The sequence below is a fragment of the Pholis gunnellus genome (assembly GCF_910591455.1).
Source record: "Pholis gunnellus genome assembly, chromosome: 1".
In the NCBI taxonomy this organism is placed as follows: Eukaryota; Metazoa; Chordata; class Actinopteri; order Perciformes; family Pholidae; genus Pholis; species Pholis gunnellus.
The window spans coordinates 8,630,771-8,649,959 of NC_136528.1; the positions used below are offsets into that span (position 1 = coordinate 8,630,771).

Below are 19,189 nucleotides of genomic sequence, written 5' to 3' on the forward strand. Positions count from 1 at the left end.
CACACACATACACTCGCTCACGCTCTAACGGTTTGTCGAGTTACGGCATGAAAGCACAGCCTCAACACCCCAGTCCGTCCAGTGCATGTTCGTATTTTCTGTGCACACACTGGCATGCACATGTGTGTGCGTGAGTCTGTATTATGAATCCGAGGGGAGAGTCGTCAGAGGGAGGAGGGGGCGTGGCAGTCCCGCAGTGAGAGGAGGGGAGCTTTAGTTGTTCTGAAGGCAGTCGAGATCCACCGAGCAGCAAACATTCCCATTCTGAGCGGCGCAGCAGGAAAAGACAGGAAAGAGCAGACAGAGAGTTGTAAATATACTGTTGTGTATTCAAATATGCTGTACATGTTGCTTGTAATCACTGTCACAGTGACGCACTTTTAATTGGAACTACTTTCTCCTAAGAAAAAGAGGGGCCATTCTCTCAAAAACTCATATCTGCATGACTTGATGCGACAAAAATATATTTAGGTTTAGAATTTGGCTGCACTGACCCTTTCAGTCGAGACACTCAGGAAAAGATTGTTTTTTCATGCACAGATAGATTTTGAGATTTTGGGCTATTTTGCTTCCATAACATTTCTTCTAGTGGAAAGAAAACATCCAAAATATGCATTTTGTAAGCCTCATATGCCTTTTTAAAAATACAATTTCAGAAAACTTGTAATACAAAAAAGAATTGTCTTAATGTAGGCAATCAATTGGGGAAGACTCGTGGTTGTATCTATCAGTAGAAGTTTTTTCCCTATTCACCTGTAGGTCTTTAATACATATCTTTAAGGCCATTTTTCTAAATGACTTTATTCAATAAGATAATGCCTCATTTGTATATGTAAACATCCCATTTCAGAAGATTGGTAATACAAAAGACAAAATGTCTTCATGTACGTAATCCGCTGGTTTCACCGTTCATTCATCATCAGCCTTGGCTGGACGTGAGGTTCCCTGCTGGTCAGAGGAAAACTCTGTCTTTACCAAAGGTGATGCAGCAAAAGCAGATCAGAGTAACTTACACAAGTGCAGTAGCTATAACCACATGCTGTGACCACAGCATGAGTGAGCACACCAGCTGCTCCTGTTGCTGCCTATGACCTGAATTTTATTTTTTTGCAAAATTCAGTTCATGTAGCCACATATAAAATAACCTGACATGTGTCCAGGCCATATGTTTGTGGAGCTGTTTTTGGCCAACTAAAATTCTTGTAGCTTAAAACGGAACAAAAAAAATAAAAAAAGCGGAACTGCGGGACAACAGATCATTTTTAGTAAATGTGTGGAGATGATCTGAGTTATGGCGACATGTTCCTGACACAGTGATCTGCATATTTTGCTCTTTGAAGATTATATGTACCTTACATCATCTGTGACAAACACATTTATTTGTATTCATCTTGGAAGACAGAGACGTTGCGTATCCTCATCACACATCAGACAGACTCACTAAAACACAGTTTATCACCAAGAATTTTCTTCAATACCAATAGCCTGTAATGCCTCCCATTATCTATAACAAGGTATGGAGGGATTAAAGAATACACATAAACATGAACAGAATCAAGCTTCTGTAACTGCATGAGATTTTTACATCCCCAGACTACATGTAGAATGGTCTAGCTGCAGGGATGGACAAACAACACATTAGGTAAAAAGCACTATTGCACCCTGAGAACAGGCAAACTGAGCAATCAATTTTTTTTGAGAATATCAATTTGATACCGTACAAAATGAATGTGGATTTTTGATTGAATTATCCACTCCAGTGTTAAATCAAACATGGATGCTGCACGGTAAAGCCAAACCTTCATTGTGGCGGTTGTTGCTTTGGCCTACCTTACACATGCAGGTGGTACAGGGTGAGTTGGGCATATGCCACGTGTCTCCGCTGAGGCGGACGGCGCCCGCGGGGTCCTGGCACGTCTGCCGTATGTCATACGACAGGTTGTCGGCCAGGCAGGGGTCTGTGACGCAGCGCGGGCAACACTCGGCCTCCGCCACCGTCGTGTACTCGCACATCAACGCGGGACAAACCAGAGGCCAGCAGTCCACCTCCCCCTCCTGAGTGAGGTCGGAAAAAACAGAAAGGTGACACAAATGTTACGGTCTGTGTTTTTGTGTGGGTGTGTGTGTGTGTGTGTGAGAATCAGCTGATCTGGCAACAGTCACAGCTCACACGCTGATTTGCTGCCACATCTCTAATTAGAGAGGTGATAATTATCTGAGCTTTCCGCACACACAGCTGAGCAGGCGGATTAAACAAGGCAGAGCTCTGAGCTTCATGTTGATGAGGAGATTCTGTGTTTTTGGTGTCATCTGTTTCTTTTAACAAACAAGTAGGGATTTAATATGGTCAGCTTTCATTTCTGTTGGCAGGAAACATATGTAGCTTCTGTGTGAATGTGTGTGTGTGTGTTTCTGTGTACGGACCATGCAGCGGCACTGCTGGCAGCCGTACAGCCAGGATGCCCCGCTGCGGTAGAGTGTGCGTCCGCTCTGGTCCAGACACTGGCTGCTGGGCCTGTTGTCACAGCCGGGACAGCAAAACAGATCCTCGTCCGGGTCTCCGCAGTCACAGGGTCTCCTTCTGCAGTACGTCTGCCCGTCCTGCACCGCAAAGTCACAGCGTCAGAGACAGAAGTAAGTCATGACAGTGGCCCTGGCGTACTTTATGTAGTTGACATCAAAGAAATAGTGCAGAAAATATACTTCAATGTACACGTCGCCTCATATTCTGGGCCGTAAAGACGTGTTCCAGCGTTTCTTTGGCATTGAATAGGTGGGTCACTCTGCGTTCAACAGCTGCTGACGCTGAAAGCTTTCACCAGTCTAGTTACGGTGAAGGGTCTCCTGATGCCTAAAATGTCATTACAGAGCCTTTTTAATCTCTGAAAAGAGTAAAATCCTGCAAACAACACTGAATGCCTCACATTTCCTTGCTATGAAGCTGGTGCAATTGCAAAAATATTGGACACATCAGTATTCAAAAAGCCCTTTCCGACTTTGATAAGACTTTGGTATCGGATCAAGATGCAGCTCTGATCCCTTTAGAGAGAGCTAGTTAACGATTTTACACACTGGGTCATTCAGGCAGATAATTCAAGGCCAGCATATACCTTCGTAAGTTTTTAATGTGTCGTAGCAACTCTCGAATCTCCATTTTCTACCAGCAATTTATTAGAGCCGTGAATGAAGCGATAATGCGTTAGAAGTTTGGCGTTCGGGCCGGAATGCAAAGTAAAATCTGCCAGACCTGGAAGCCTCCCAGAGCCGCCGTGTCCCTGGCTCTCAGTCTCCACCCAGGGAAAACTTTATGGTCCATTTTACTCACCACAGCCAGCACTGTCTGGCATGGGTACGATATTGTAATGGAGATGTAAAAATGTTGCATAGAATGGCTGTTGGAAAATGTATGGGCGCCATAAAATCGTTCCGCATACCATTAAAAGGGCAATACAGAGCCAATGTTTTATCGATGCATATTGTCCCGCTACAGTAACAGCCGAGTCCCAGGGTACCAATACCGAAGGCCTTGGTCTTAACAGTTATGGCCCTTGACTTCCTGGGAAAGCACTGCCAACACTACAGTGCAGGCAGGACGCATGAAGGCTAACTGTTCATTTTAATGCCAGGAATAAGACCGGGCATGAATACTAATGCTGCACTGCTGCGCTAACCAAAACAACATCATTACGTCGTTGTATTTTATGGCAACTTTGATGGCAACAAGTTTATGATGAATTTGATCACTTCAGATGACATTCCCTTTAAATCCACAGGTATGACTTGCTTTCAACACAGTCTTCGGATGAGGAATTCCTCTCCAGGGTGGGTTTTCTTCTGAAGGTCAAACTCTGAAAGTCTCTAATTCAACTAAATTTCTCCTTTCATTTAGCTTGAAATACAACTTTGGTGAAAGTTGAGTGTAGAAAATCTTTGCTCTCAAGTTTCAACCTTTTGATGTCATATGTTAGGCAGTTTTTAAAAACCCTTTTCTGCCCATCGTCCCCTCGTGCACCTCTATCTTTTCCACTTGCCCTGTCTGGCATCCACAAATTTCAAATCATATTACAACAATCAACCTTCCTCTCGTGTTCAACAAACCAAATCGACAGTTTCATGTGCATTTACAACTGGTCTGTACTTTCTGACCCCGATTACCGTCAATTTCTCTCCTTCTTAATAAACCACAGTGACGTCCTGGCTCCCTCACAGTCGACAGGAACCCAGATCACTGCCTGTTTACATTCAGTGAACATCTGACTCAAAAACCAGCCAGGCAGTGGATCCTGGAGGCATTCATTGTTTGCAGAGCATCTTGTTGGTGTCACACTTGTGTCACACTTTCTTCACACAACGGGTCTATTTTTGCCGGAACAGCTCACTTGTTTAAATCATGGAATTTCCTTGTGAATGTATGTAAATACCTATACTTATTGGCAACAATTAATCATCGATAAGTAAATATTTTATGCTTTATTACATTTGTTATTAAATTGTAGCAAAGTTAGTTATTTTTTTTTTAAATGCTCCAAATTTCCTTCCGCTAAAATCCATTCTCAGAAACCACAGCCTGGTCAGTACTCTCGCATCAGTTTAGGAGGTGTCAGGGAATATGACACACTATATTGGCGTGTCAATATAGTAATAATACAATAATAATACAAAACCACTTGGTGAGGGTTAGGAAAAGAGCGTGGTTGACATTAACTTGACTGACTACCGACCCAAGTGACTTAATGTCAAACGTTTACTTTTATTTTCTCCCGCAACACGAACAGAATTTGCTTTAGTTCACCTTCAGCACTCACCGGATTAGTTCACGTGAAACGTCCTGGTGGTAAATTTGGAGTTGTATGAGCCGATGAAGCATGATTGGAACGATCGCCCACAGCTGTCATTTCATTCCAAATAACCCCTTGTGTTCTGTATTAATCTAACTCACTGAGCCTCAACTCCCCAAAGACAAATCTGATCAATATCTCACTTTCCTGCAGCCACACTGCACTGCCTCACTCTGACTTCTGAGCACAGACCTCCAGGTTCAGCTTCGACCTACTGTGCTTACCGCGGTTGTGCGTACACAGCTTTCCTGTGCAATGAGGGCTTATTACGGGGGCACTCACTTTCGGTCTCACCTCTAAGTCGAGTGTCTTAGATGGTCGGGTTAAACTATTGGCTTGTTTACAACCTGTCTGGTCGTCAGACTGCATCTAGCCCATCACGTTTTGTTGTATGTTGCCTTGTTCCAGTGTATAGTGTTTTCATAACCAATGAAGGAGGAAAATAACTAGCTATAGCATTGGCTTTTGAGGTGGAGAAAACTGTATTAAGTTACTGAAATGAAAGTAAGAGAAGCAATCAAAAGAAAGACAGAAAAAAAGACTACTCCATATATCCTACCAGCCTACCCCCCTCTTTCCTCCATTCCCCTTTTGAGAATATTTCTTCTCTTCATTGTTATTTTATCCAAGTCTTCTCGTCTCTTTTCCATTTCTAAGCCTTTGTCTTTTTTTTGGTGCTGGTCTTTCTTCTCTTTGATAGCAATGTCTCTGAGTCAGTCCCGTCTGCCACTGCATGTATTTCCTGCATGTATAGTAATGTGGTTACAGTGAATATAAAAATGGCATAAAGTCTCTGTGCTCAACACTGCTCATGGGTTTTCTTGAATATCATATTTATTCCATACAGGTGAAAGAATAAAGTGACGTAAATTGATACAATATTTTTAAAAGGGGGCCGTCATGTATCAATCTTGCATGTCGTGTCAAGTTGCTTGACCTTGGTTTTATGTCAAGAGAAATTACAGTTAGTTGACATCCTTTCTGTCTTTTCTGTTTGGAGTTCCTGAATGGTCTTTAGATGATCGCTAAGTAAGTCTCCACCAAAATCCTTTTAGTGAAAGGTGGCAGCTAAGTTTGTACTTTTGCTTACGTATATTAGCAGCTTAGTTACAGGATGTTTTAGATTATCGCTATGAGGCAAACCCTGAGTTAAGATCATCCACTAGGTTGTGAACACAAGTATTACTCATAGCCGCTTTCCACCAAAATAAGAGCGCAATTGCATTTTTTTTTTAAATATGGGAAACCCACTAAAAATAGGTGATACACTCTTTTCCGCTTACGAGTAGTGAGAGCCGTGCCATTCCACTGGCCTTTTCTTTTTTATTTTCTGGTATTACCGTTGACAGAAATGAGGTGCTAGCTGGCAGTAGAAGCAGGGCTCACTGCCAAACGGAGAAAGAACCGATAAATGCCCATGAGTTCTGCGGAGTAATTTGTCCAGGGAATGAATGCCGATCCTAACTTTTCTCACTGAAGGAAAATGACAGATGTTGGTGCGTGTTAGTGGCTTATTTGTAAATTAAAATGTGTGAGTTCATCTTCTGTACCTTGCAGGAGCATAGAGCACAGCGGTCAAAGCCGGGTTTCCAGTCCTCTCCGTTGCGTCTGATTTCCTCTTCCTGTGGACAGTCGCCGCTGCAGCCCGGACCAGATGTGCACACGCAGTCGTAGCCCCCCGGGAGGTTCACACACACACTGTCATTCCAGCAGGTGTGTGTCTGCAAACCGCACTCATCAATGTCTGGAAGACAAAGAGTAAGCCATGGTAAATCAATGCTTACATGTCATTTGTTACACAATGTTCCTCTACATTTGTATGTACTGTACGAGAGGATGCGATGATGGACTCGATGAAAGCTCAGTAGAACAGAACGGGAAGCGGTTTGCTCGATCCTGTATTTCTTAAGCTGCCTAAGGAAGTTTCAATTGTAATCCCTAAATGATGAAAAATGGCAAAATCATTTATCCGTGTTTAACAGTTGAGAACTGCATTAGTGTTGCATTCAAACAATATCATGGCGCGGTGGGACATGAATACACGGTTATTTGATACACAACCCTGTGTCCTGTCTCATCCACACTCATTTGCTTGCCAAATACATTGCGGTTGAATCCTAATTCCTGCCTGGATTCTGTTCTCTGGCAAAGGATATAAGGTTATTTAGAGCTGAAGTGTTGGGCAAAGCACATGTATTACAGTACAAGATGTACCATTTACTAACTCTGTGGCAGACAAGTTGGACATTTACTTTTAATTACATTTTCATTTTACATGTCCCCACGTTATTATGGAGCCCAGCAGGTGTCAGGTGTATTTGTAATAGTGTGTATTGTGCATAAATGAATACTTCATCTCTCAAGTCATGCCCTCAAATTAATTGCATTCTATAATTTATAGAAACTGAAATGAAATGTTGTTTTGGTCAGTTAGGGAGGAGCACCCAGAGTGTTTCAGTACAGTTTCTTTAATTGACCCAATCAGTTTCCACAAATTAATAGTGTACACTTCCTTCTTCGCAAACATAGTGTAGTTACAGAACATTGTGATGAAAGATGGTCTATTCTTAGAAGATATGTATGTTAATCTGTTTCATATACATGGCGTCTTCAGCTTTCAAAGTCTGTAAGCCAACTACTTGTTGTCCAAACGGTCTTATTACGAATTATTTTAACAAAAAAAATGTAAACTATATTTAACTTTCGTAAATATAAGAGCGAGCTATGTTCAAAAGATCAAGGATCATTTTGTTCTCAGTCTACAATAACATGTTGGGATTTGCTGGAAATTCCGAGCTTCCCAAAGCACCTACATGCACCTCAACTCGAAACACACACACACACACACACACACACACAGGGCCGGCTATAAACGAAGGGGAAACGAAGCAGTCAAACATCACAGTTTGCAGTCAAACATCACAGTTTGCAGTCACGCCAATACAAATCTATGTCATTGCAAACAAGGCATATGCTATGTTTGCCAAAACCAGCAGATTTGAGTTACTTGCCGATCTACAGTGAAGTTGGGGCTACTGGGAAGTCCCAGTGGACCTTACGAAGGAGTCAGCAGCCATCTTATTACATTTAGCCTGACTTGCACTGCAGGGAGCCCTGTGGCTGTTCGTGGCCACCTGGTGGCTGTCTCGAAACACTCACACCAACAAACGTGGACAAATGTGTGGAAATCTCATACAGTAGAGCACTGTGGGCCCTGGCATTACCAATGTGTCTGCCTGTAAAGCATGGAGCTCTTCAGTCATATATGAATATAGATCAATATTACAATTTAAATGTTTGTGTTGAGATTTGTGTCATTTGTAGCATGGCTTTATGGAAATAATGTGTTTCAAAGTAAAAGTCCCAGTACACAGTCAATATGTAAACAGTAAACATGGCGATCGCCTGAGTTTTAGTAAAGAGTAGTGGTAGACATTCGGTCGCATCCTTAGCCATTGCTTTATGCTATAATGGTGATGCTGTCTGTTAAATGTAGGTGAGAATCAAATTCTTACTTTTCTTCTTTTTTTGCATTTCCATTTACTCTGCAATAGTAATAGAAATAGGTTTACTTACAATGGTTTTATATTCCTTAACTTCTTACCTTTCAAAAGGAACCAGACATTTCCATATATGGTTTAGCTACACATACTGGCATCATAACAGCCTATATATTCCAGTTTTATTATCCAAGGAAACATCTATTCAGCTCCTTTCTCACATTGCTTCTCGAACCAAAAGAACGAACATGAATAGACGGCATTTAGTTTTCCATATCAGGAAACAGGGTGCCAAAAGTCTGTCCCTACCTTTTATCAAGCCATGACATTTACCTCTCTTTATCCTTTACTAAATGTTAAGAGAAAAAAAAACAAAGTCCCTTCGACAGTTAGCTCTGCTCTCCCCTGCCAGCACCTGCTGCCTACTGACATTGATCACACCCACACGACACTGACAGCAGGCCACTAGCGTAGCATGAACAAAGGCCCTAGAAAAACTAAAACTACATTTAAATTCATGATTTTTTTTATTTTGTTCCACTCAAACCATGCTTTCACACATTGAGCAACGCGGTCAACTAGTCAGTATGTCTTCTACACAGTTGAGTGAGATGGAAAACTGTTTAATCCACAGGTTTAAAAAGATTGATTTTCACACCACTCTCTGTACTCGCCAATACAGTATGTTTAGGTTTTACTGCACAGTATTACCACCAGGTAATTCAAAGAGTTAATCCTCTGCATGGCAACCATTTTAGGACACAACAGACTCGGCTCAACATCTTCAGTCTTTGCTCAACTATCATGTTTCTAAGCTGTACTTTGAGCTTAATGCTAACATAGCATGTTAAAATACTTGACTTGTAGTCAAAACCTGACCGGGCCATCAACCTGTTGTTTTCTATACGTAAGCCCACTCACGAGTGGTGGTGAAACACATATCATCGGTCCATGCGCCGCACATATTCACATTTGAATCCCCAGATTGTCACATATAGCTTCTGCACTTTGACTACTTCTGTCTGTTTCGTTTTGGAATAGAGTGACATACTGTCTGCTCATACAACAGTCCGTATGACATCTTGTGAAAAAGGTTATCCCTAGGTAGACTTTGTGCGTGTGTGTGTGTGTGTGTGTGTGTGCGCAGTACATTGCTTTTAGTAGGTTTAGCTACGAACAGTGTATGAGAACAGCCTGACCAGAGCCTTTCTAAATTGTATGACGTGTGGCTCACTTCGTCTGAAAAGTTAAATAAAGAAAAAAACAATCATCTTTTTATTCAGTATTTTTTTTTTTTTTTTGCTGCCTCTAATGAATCCCATTTCTCGTAAGCCCAAGAACACCGGGGGATAAACGTCAGGGCTCGACATAATAGCCGAGTCCATGGACCAGCCGAGGGTATATGTGCTTAGTTTAGACATGCTCGTAATAACAGCAATCCAGAGAGGACTGAAGGGAGTATAAGAGTTTACAGCTAAGAAGCTGGAACTTTAGAAGAAAGTGTTAGGTGAATTTTATAGATATGGATGAAACCAGTGGATAGTGAACCGCAGTTATGAAAGGAAATACCAAAGCAGCAAAAAATACATGATTTGCAATGCCAGAAGGTAACATAACAATGTTTAGAGCCTCTGGCCCAAAGTTGCTCAAACAGCGAACACCATGCAACATGCATTTTTGTTTCCTCCAGTGGGGAATGATACCCGGCAGGCAGACCTATAGTCTGGGGGGGGGGACGTGAGACTTGGTCGATGCTGTGGCCACACCGGCAACAACAATGCACTGTGACAGCGCTGAACACACACTAATTGGTATCAAGTTTGCTGCATACAGAGAGAGAGAGGAGAACAGCTCAGCCAAGAAGTTATTGCGCCGGCGACAGACTATTTGCATACACTAAATGAAATCCCCATCAGCCAGTCAGACATACTGTACCTCCGCTGGTGAAGGATTAACGCTCTTCATGCTACATTCACCACACTAAACGACAAGCTGCTGCTCGCAGATGGAGCGTACTCTTACACGTAGGCCGTGAAAGACAGTCTTACAACCGAACATAAAAAGGCCTTCGGAGAAACCAGCTGAGCACATCCAACCGCATGAAAAACTTACACTCACACCTGTGCTGGTACAAATGAAAGCACTAATCCCGCAGTGCATGTACATGACAACACAAATTCTCACAGACGCGCACATACACACACACACACGGACGCACACAACAAATAAATCCCTCTGACAGATGTTGGTAATTAGGAGGCATCGGAAAGCTCAGTATTTGAGTATTTAAATCATATATCTTTGGTATGTCTCCAGGCAGCCCATATGGAAAGGTCATGTACATCACAGCGAGGGAGAGAAAATGATGCACGCACGCTGTCGTTCAGGGAGACAGCGAGTGTTTATTGTGTATTATCCTCGTCTCTATGCACAATCTGTTTATTCAAGCCACCTGTCTCTCCCTAAAGCATTGGGCATAGTAAATGTGTTTTGAGACGCAGCCCATGCAGCTCTCAGTCAAAGCCGTAAAGAAAGAAATAGAGGACTGCTCCTTGCAGCTGCTCTGATCCTCGTCGCAACAATATGCAGGGCAATGGAATGCAATATGCTACAATGTAATTCAATGTTTTGCATCGCGGTATAGCAAAAATAGAACAAGATGAAATCCAACACGAGGAAACAATACGTAACCTAAAAGAACAGCGAATTGTGTCGACTTCAATGTCACAAGATATATGTCACTGAAATATTACATGTAATGTAACACAAGGTATTGTAAGAATCTTAATGTTACATTGTTAAAAAAAATGCATGTAATTCTAGTACAGCATAATGTTGAAAAACAAACAAGTATGCAAATAGTATCAGGCAAATAAGGACTTCATTTTTTTTATTTTTAAAGCTTTGATTAGTTTTGCATACATACTGTTTTATGCTCCTTTTTTTGTTACACCTAAAAGTGTTTTAACTGACATGCTAGTTTGTGTTAGCTTACCAAAAAACACGTCACAGCACAGTAAATGTCACAATGCTCTTAATGCACCAGTGTTTTTGTGGACGTTGCTCTATAAATAATACAGAAAAGATACCTGGATTCCATTTTTGTGGCCTGTGTAGCGAGTAACTGAGCAGAATAAGATGACTTTAGCAATTGAACAAGCTAATCAGGGGAGCTCGCAAGCAAGCAGCTAGCTAGTTGTAGGCAGTGGAATCGATAGAAAAATGACACATGAGCCTTGGGTATGCTTTCCATATTCTAAGACAATCTGGAATCCACAACAGCAATCATTATTGCACATTTAAATATGTAATAACTTTGCCACATGTTGGGAAATAGCCGAAACGGACTGTATGGTCATGTGTAATGCATCTGTACGAACATACACTTGTAGGTATATCCCTCTCATGCCCAACTTGGGAGAGTGCAGATAAAAAAAAAACTCTTTTAAGAGTCATGCGTCACCCAGCAGGACACCCCTTAGAGTAGCACAGCCAGTTGCTCCATGTGCCAAACATGAATTAGTACCTGCATTACAACAAAGTGCTCTGGCCATTTGAAAAACAAAGCACATTCTTTAGCCCCTTTCACAGGGCACACATACACCACAAATGAATAATTCGAGTTTGCTTAGTTTGCTGTTGCGGCAAAACACAGGATATCAACAGATTTACAGACCATTTTAAGAAAAATAGCAGGTGAAAGTGATTCTTTTTGGCTGTTGAATTGCATCTGAAAGTTTAACTAAAATCTGTGCATACATTTTTGAGATGCTCCTAGAACAGAAAAGCCCCCCCCACAAAGAAACAAAACAAGTATTTATACATAAATGCTTATATACACAGACAAAGAGATGGTCTGTTTTCTCAAAACATTATCCTCTTCTTTCTGCCCACTAATTCTCGTCCCTAGCGCTTTCTGCTGTTTCCTTCATGGATGTCTCTTGCTCTTGGCCGACGTGCAGCCGTTGATGTAGTTAACTGACTGCCACTGCTGCTCTCGCCTTTGATCTGGCTCTCTTATTACAAAAATGCTTCTTTCTGTTTGGTTGACTCATGAGAGGGTGTTGGAGGGATATTGTGGAGGAGGAAAATAAAATCCTGTTAAACTCTCATTCGTACTTATTTCCCCTGCTGGCTTCCAGCCTAATACTGCAAAGTTGGGGGGGGGACTAAAAGTATGCTGTCACAGCTACATGCACTTGTCTGGTTAAGCGGAGTGACACACATACATAACACACACATTTACACATTATGACACACACTTGTATTTATGCTGTACTGTAAATTCTAGAACAGCAATGGCATTAATGTGCAAATAGGTTCTTTAACTAAACACATTGTATGAATCATATCTTTTGAAGTCATGAATATGTATGAGCAGAAACAAGTTATTATCCAACCACACTTGTGACTGATCTGATTGATGTCCCCGCATGCGTCATTTGCTGCAGATACGAGTGTGTGTAGATATATTTATGGGATGATCTTTTAAATTATTCTGACTGCATGAGTTTTTGTTTATAGAAAAATGTGTGTGCTACTTTTAGCCCAGTCATGTAAAAGTTGTGTGCATAAAAGATCAAATAGAAGGAGTCAAGAAATACAAAATGTTCCATCTCAATCAAACGTTGAAGCTTTTTTTTGGTGATATTTCAAATTTTTCAATCGATAAATGCCACGAAGTGCAATGGAAATAAGCTTAACAAATAAATCGTAATGTACACGAAGCATTTAAACATCACTTGTCGCGGAAGAAGCTAAAGCTGGCCGCAGACGAAAACATCAGATATTATAGACCGATGAGGAGACGGTCTTCAAATGAATACATGAAACAACACGTTTTCGACATCTCGTTATGCCCTCTTAATCGGTAATGGTTTAATGGCACCCGACTGGAGAATTAGTGACACCAAGTGTTTATCTTGACCTACCAACTCCTTATATTTGCATATCTAGTAGTAGTGGATGGAAAAGAACATTTAATTACATTTTTCTGAAGCTGATTTTCAGTTAACATGTTTGCTAAATTTGGATGGAAACTTAATTGGCTTTTGCTACAACAAGGGGTCACCAGAAGTAAAACATTTTCAAATCCTCCACTTAAAGGCCTTATCACCTTTCTGAGCTTTCACCTCGGTGAGTTTCCCCTTTGGAAACCCTCTAGATAGAGAACTTAGTTTTATATTGTTGAAACTACTGCAGTTACAAAAAATGAGTCTGTGTTCCAGTGTACCTTCATTATTGTCAGAGATCAACACAGAACTGACTTGTGAAGACATCACCGACTCTGAGGGGCTGACAACCAACCAAATCACTTTATGCTATCACACACCTACTTGACACTATCTTTGTCATGTTGCACGTTTTGTTGTTGTTTTCAACCTGTGAAACTGTTCTTCTGTTAACGATTTCTTTAGTTTTGTATCATTAGTAATCCATCTTCTTAGATAAACACTGAAGGCTGACAAAAAGCTGCCTTCCAGTATAGTCTGACATATACGGTGTGTCTGTCCTCAGAATTGAGTTTGAGTGAGGGGCCATGTGCTGAAATCAAACTTTCCCCATAAAGTAAACGAATCAAAGTGAAACGCTGATGTTGCAGTTTGATTTAAGAGGTCAAGTGAAAGCAGAAATGTGTTTCACTCCATCAAGCGGTCCTCTTTGCTGCATCCATTACAGCTTTAAACAAGTGCATATAGGCAACGAGAAAAGTGCAGTCAGTAGAGTACAGATCACCGCCAGGTGTGTCTCCCTCTCCTCTCTCGAACATAGAAGAGTCCAAACTCACTCAATTGTCCCTAACGGCTCCCTCACAGTAAAGATGGCTGCGAAGATAACAGTAACGTGGACCAATGCATCTCACATCATGCCTATCTTTAGTGGATATCAGGTATGGAATTGATCTGCAGATGCTCCGGTTCAAAATGAGACCAAATTAGTGAGTATCGGGCCGATGGGATCAGTTAGCATACGAGGTGAGCTGTGGAGAGACGGACAGAAGCAAATTAACGTGCACCCACGCACGCACGGCCGAAAACTTTTGAAAATACAAATATAAGCAGTGCCTCGGATTTGTTGAGTGATAATGAGAGATTCTGAGCTGTGAAATCGTGCAGTTCAGGTAATGTCAGTGCCAAGCATCAGAAAGCATCTGTACTTGTTACATTATTATTATTAGTAGCAAATTAACACAGTTGCATGCTAAACTATAATGGTTGCCATAATGGTATTTTTAGGATACGAGCACAAGCAGGTTGTTTTAAACAATGCAGTGCATTTTCTGTAATTAGAAATAATGTTACAGTATGATAAACAGTATGAGCCATATGATATTTAAACTTGCAAGAAGCTTAGCTGCTGCTGACTTGCTCAAATCTTCAAAACTGGAAATAAAATAAAACACCGCTCACTGCCACTTACTTTGTTTTATTCAACATTAATGATGCACCATCTTTAAGATATAGTAGATGTCCTCAGAAACAGAAGCTGTCAGCACTTTCTCTGCAGTTTGTATTTAGCTCTTTACCTCCACACGTTAATATTGGGTTAGTTGCTTGTCTGTGCACACAAGACGGTTCAACAAAATGAAAACAAATACCGGATTTACAAGAGAAAATCTGTCAGGCAGTGTGAAAAAAACTAATTCACCCCCCCCCCCCATTTCTTTCTGATTAAATTAAATTTTAAATCACATTTTAGTGTGAAACATTCAGCGGAGCACAATGTACGACATCACGTACTTCTGTTTTTATCGGACATTTCAGAGAATCAGAAATAAAATCGTCAGTAAAACCGATGCACCAGTGAAGACAAGAAGTGGAACCAATTCAAGATTAACAAAAGTGCCAAAATCAGATGAAACTGTCTAAACTAACTACACGGCTATTTAAAAAAAATAACACTTGACAAGTGCAAGAAGCGCATGGGGTTGATTTCATCTCTTCACAGCCGCCCCAGAACTTTTATCTGACGAGAGCAGCAGAGCAGATATCGGGGTGTGGGAGTGAGAGCAGCAGCAAGAGTAAACTCAGCTGAAATATTGTTTTCAATTTTGCTCCAGAGCTGTTTCTCCCTTGTGAGATGCTGCAATACAAGCAGGGGTGGAAAGTAACTAATTACATGTATTCAAGTACTGTACCATTCTCTGCTTCGTTATACTTTTACTGCACGACAATTCAGAGGCACATATCGTACTTTTAACTTCACTACATTTATGTTACAAAATATAGCAGAATCAACCAATAAATGATGACATTAATGTATATCTAGAAGACCAGTGGTGGAAAGTAACAAAGTAGAGTTACGCAACCACTGAAGTTAATAACAATTGTGTGTGTGTTGCCTCGGGGCGATTGGTTGCCCCGTCGCTCAGAGGTCCCTGCGGCCGATCGACCCGGTCACGGCTGTTTTCTGTCCTGGCCCCACAGTGGTGGAGTGAACTCCCCACTGACGTCAGGACAGCGGAGTCGCTGCCCATCTTTCGGCGCAGGCTGAAAACCCACCTCTTCAAGAAGTACTACCCCGAGCCTTCCTCTTAGCACTTATGGTACTCGCATTAGTTTGTTGCACTTATTGTATTCGTATTCGTTTGTTTCTGCACTGTACGTTTGCTCTGGTTTATGCTCTTAGATACTTGTTTAAAAAAGGAGATGCACTTATGACTTCTGGTGAGTTCTCTTGAATACCGATGTTGAATACACTTATTGTGAGTCGCTTTGGATAAAAGCATCTGCTAAATGACTGTAATGTAATGTGTGTATATATATATAATTCACACGGTACCCAGCAGTGTATAAAGTAACATTAGCCCCACATTCACCAACGGTTGTATTAAAATGATGTACAAATGAATGCATCAATAATTATGATCCCATGCTATCATACATCATATAGAAAGCAGAGGTGAGCTGGTTAATAATTGTTTTTACAGTTAGGTCTTACACCGTACTTTCTTGATCTATGCATCATCAACACTGTTTTAGTGTTTCTCTATTTACGTCTTGAACTCTGCTTCTCTGGCTTTGTGGGCACTTGGGAGAGGGGCGCATGGCACAAAATCTGGTTTTCACACTGCATGGTTCGCTCTCGAGCTGTGAAGGTGAGAAGACCTGATTAGCCTCGACTGTACGTCTGCTGGATGGCACGTTAGAGCACATGCACCCATGCGTTACATCATGGTCTGAACTCGTGTCGACACGCTGGATTTTCAAAGAGGAGGAATGAGACAAAGAACGCCTTATCTAGTGATCACGTAGAAGAGCGATCACGAGGGGCTGGTATTGCAAGCAGCGATAAGGATGTGTTCAAGTCAACGGTATGCTCACCGACGCAGGAGCTCCCCTCGAGCAGGTAGGAGCCATTGTCATGGAAACCACTCCTGCATTCACAGTGGTACCAGCCGGGCAGGTTGACACAGCGGGAGTGGTTGTGGCACTCAATCAGGCCCTCTGCACACTCGTCAATATCTGAGGACACAAACACACACACACACACACACACAGTAGCATCAGTCAAAAATATTTTTCTAGCAACAAAACCTAAACCTGAATCTGCAGCTCATTTGGGTCTTTTTTTTTTTTTTTGCGTGATCTTGGATCTGTGCTGGTCACGACAGTGGAGGTTTGATCCAATCAGAGCTGGTTCAGCGGCTGCCCACATTAGACAGCCGACATCTCTGCAGCCGCTCTGCCACGGCGGGGATCAAAGTCTTTTGGAAATCACACCATTTGGCAGCAGAGCTATGCACGCTCTGCTCCTGCACGTCTCTATTTCTTCTCCTCGCTCGTTCTGCCGCTTCTTCTCGGGCCTTTGCTTTGTTTCTGCCGTGCGGCGTGCATACACATGCCCGGCCCAGAGGCTGTCTCGGGGGAGTACATCTCTCTCATTCAATATGTATGGTGTGGGCTCCGCTCCTCGTCCGCGGCACTCTCACTTCTCGCGGTAAGACCCGACCCGTGCACACACCCTGATGGTTAAAGCGTGACCTTCAGTCACAACTTCAATCACCTAAATGCGAACCGTAGCAAACAAGGAAAGGTAGCTAGGGACTGCTCGTTACGTTTTATGTCTGTGTGTTTCTGTGTATAAGTGAGCGAGGGACAAAGTATCAATGTAGTCTCTCAAAGCAGTACAACCAAAGATACAAGTGAAGCGACATCTTCCTTATAAACAAATTTGAGTGTTTTACGCAGACAGCTGAAAACGTTGGAGAACTGCTTTTGAATGTCTAATATTTCGCTCTTTGAATTGCCTTGATGGTGAAATATGCCACACTGCTATGGCAATAAGCTGGTAAAAAAAAAACACCACACTGCAGTTGTCCCCAGAACATGCTGTATTTCTATATATATAGATGACACAAGAGCCCTTTACATGTGGCATCAACAGAACTACAGTTTGTCCATCCATACAATAGAAAGACACAAACTGGCCTTCTGATCTTGTCCTATTAACATTTTGCTGTTGCTCCAGCCCTGTTGTAACAGAGTCACAGTTGATACCTTTGGCCCCTGTTTTAAGATCCCCCCCCCCCCCACACACACACAAACACACATTTATCTCTACACAGATAAAAGAGAGTAGTGTGTGTTGTGTTTGTGTCATTAGCCTGGTGTGCTGTTGTTAATAAGACGTGACATCGGCCGGGAGGGCTGCCCTCTGTCAGCCTCTCGGGTCAGGGATCGGGTCAGAGCTACACCAAAAGATTCCTTCTCTGACATCCCGCTGAAACATGGCAAGATTAGAGGTGACTGGTGGCTGAGAGCAGCTAACCCTTCAACAAAAGAGCAGTGCTGCAGTGCGAGTGCATGAGAGTCTCTCTGGCCTCCACTCAAACACAGCCAACCGTGTCCATTGGAACATGTGACTAAACGCCAGACTGACAGTCTTCTGACAGTCTGTCCATTTTCTTTACTTTTACTTTCGTATTGGAGCTTTTTTCATATCTTAATTGTAATTTGTTTATGAAAGAAAAAAAGACTGTGGCACAAACCAAAACAATGATATAACATTTAAATATGGACATTAAATCAAAATGAGTCCTTTGTAAAAGAAAGGAATAGAGACAAAACAAGTTAGACCAGTAAGAAAAAAAAGTGCCGCTTTGTTGTGATCAGATGTTTTGAATTTACTTTGTAGCTGTTTGACTTTGAAAGTCTACAGTTTGCTTCAAATTTATATAAAAATAGAGTCTCAGAGAGGTAGGCAGAGAATAAAAACATGGACAGCATCTCAAAATAAGAATCACAATGAGCAGAAAATGACACGCATGTCAAAATAATTATATTTATGTTATCTATGTCATATTATATGCGTTTGACATTTATGATTGCAAAGCTGTCGGGGCTGTGTGCAAACACTCTTTATTTAATGCGGCAAAAGATCACAGCAGCCATTGGTTACTGCGGCGGCAACAACATGTATATTGTTGTCGCTGTAACTATTCAAATGAGTTGCTGTCAACGCCTTGTGCAAAGTAGGATCATGGCACAATGATTCTATCAAAATAAAGATTTGTTTGTTAATTTATCCATTCATTTTTAATTTGCCGGCATACAAACGTTCTACTTACACATGTTTTGAGACTCGCAATTCTGTACCTTCAGGATGGAGTCTCAAATAAAGAAGTTTCTTTTCCTCGTGCAGAGAGCTTTGTAAGGAAGGCAAGAAATAACGCTCAGTTGGAACATCTACGGTGCACAAACAGGCGTCAGTGCTGTCAGCCTTCCTAATAACAATAATTCTGCCCTGCGTCCTACATATCTGTCCATAATTCATGCAACGTGACTCATTCTGACTGAGATGTTTTTCACTGCTACACACTTTTTACGACATACTATAATATGACTTTTT

The 19,189-nt window shown here is 41.7% G+C and overlaps 1 protein-coding gene across 1 annotated transcript in view; it reads right to left on the bottom strand.

The window, feature by feature from the left end:
* Window positions 1–213: 213 nt before the first annotated feature.
* LOC306699215 (protein kinase C-binding protein NELL1-like) overlaps window positions 214–19,189 on the bottom strand; it is a gene marked incomplete at both ends in the record, with an annotated part of 218,421 nt that continues 199,445 nt past the window's right edge. Inside the window, 5 exon segments of the mRNA XM_079163758.1 lie at window positions 214–264; window positions 1,831–2,055; window positions 2,425–2,601; window positions 6,389–6,582; window positions 16,663–16,803. Of these exon segments, the coding sequence (XP_079019884.1) occupies window positions 214–264; window positions 1,831–2,055; window positions 2,425–2,601; window positions 6,389–6,582; window positions 16,663–16,803 (788 nt within the window).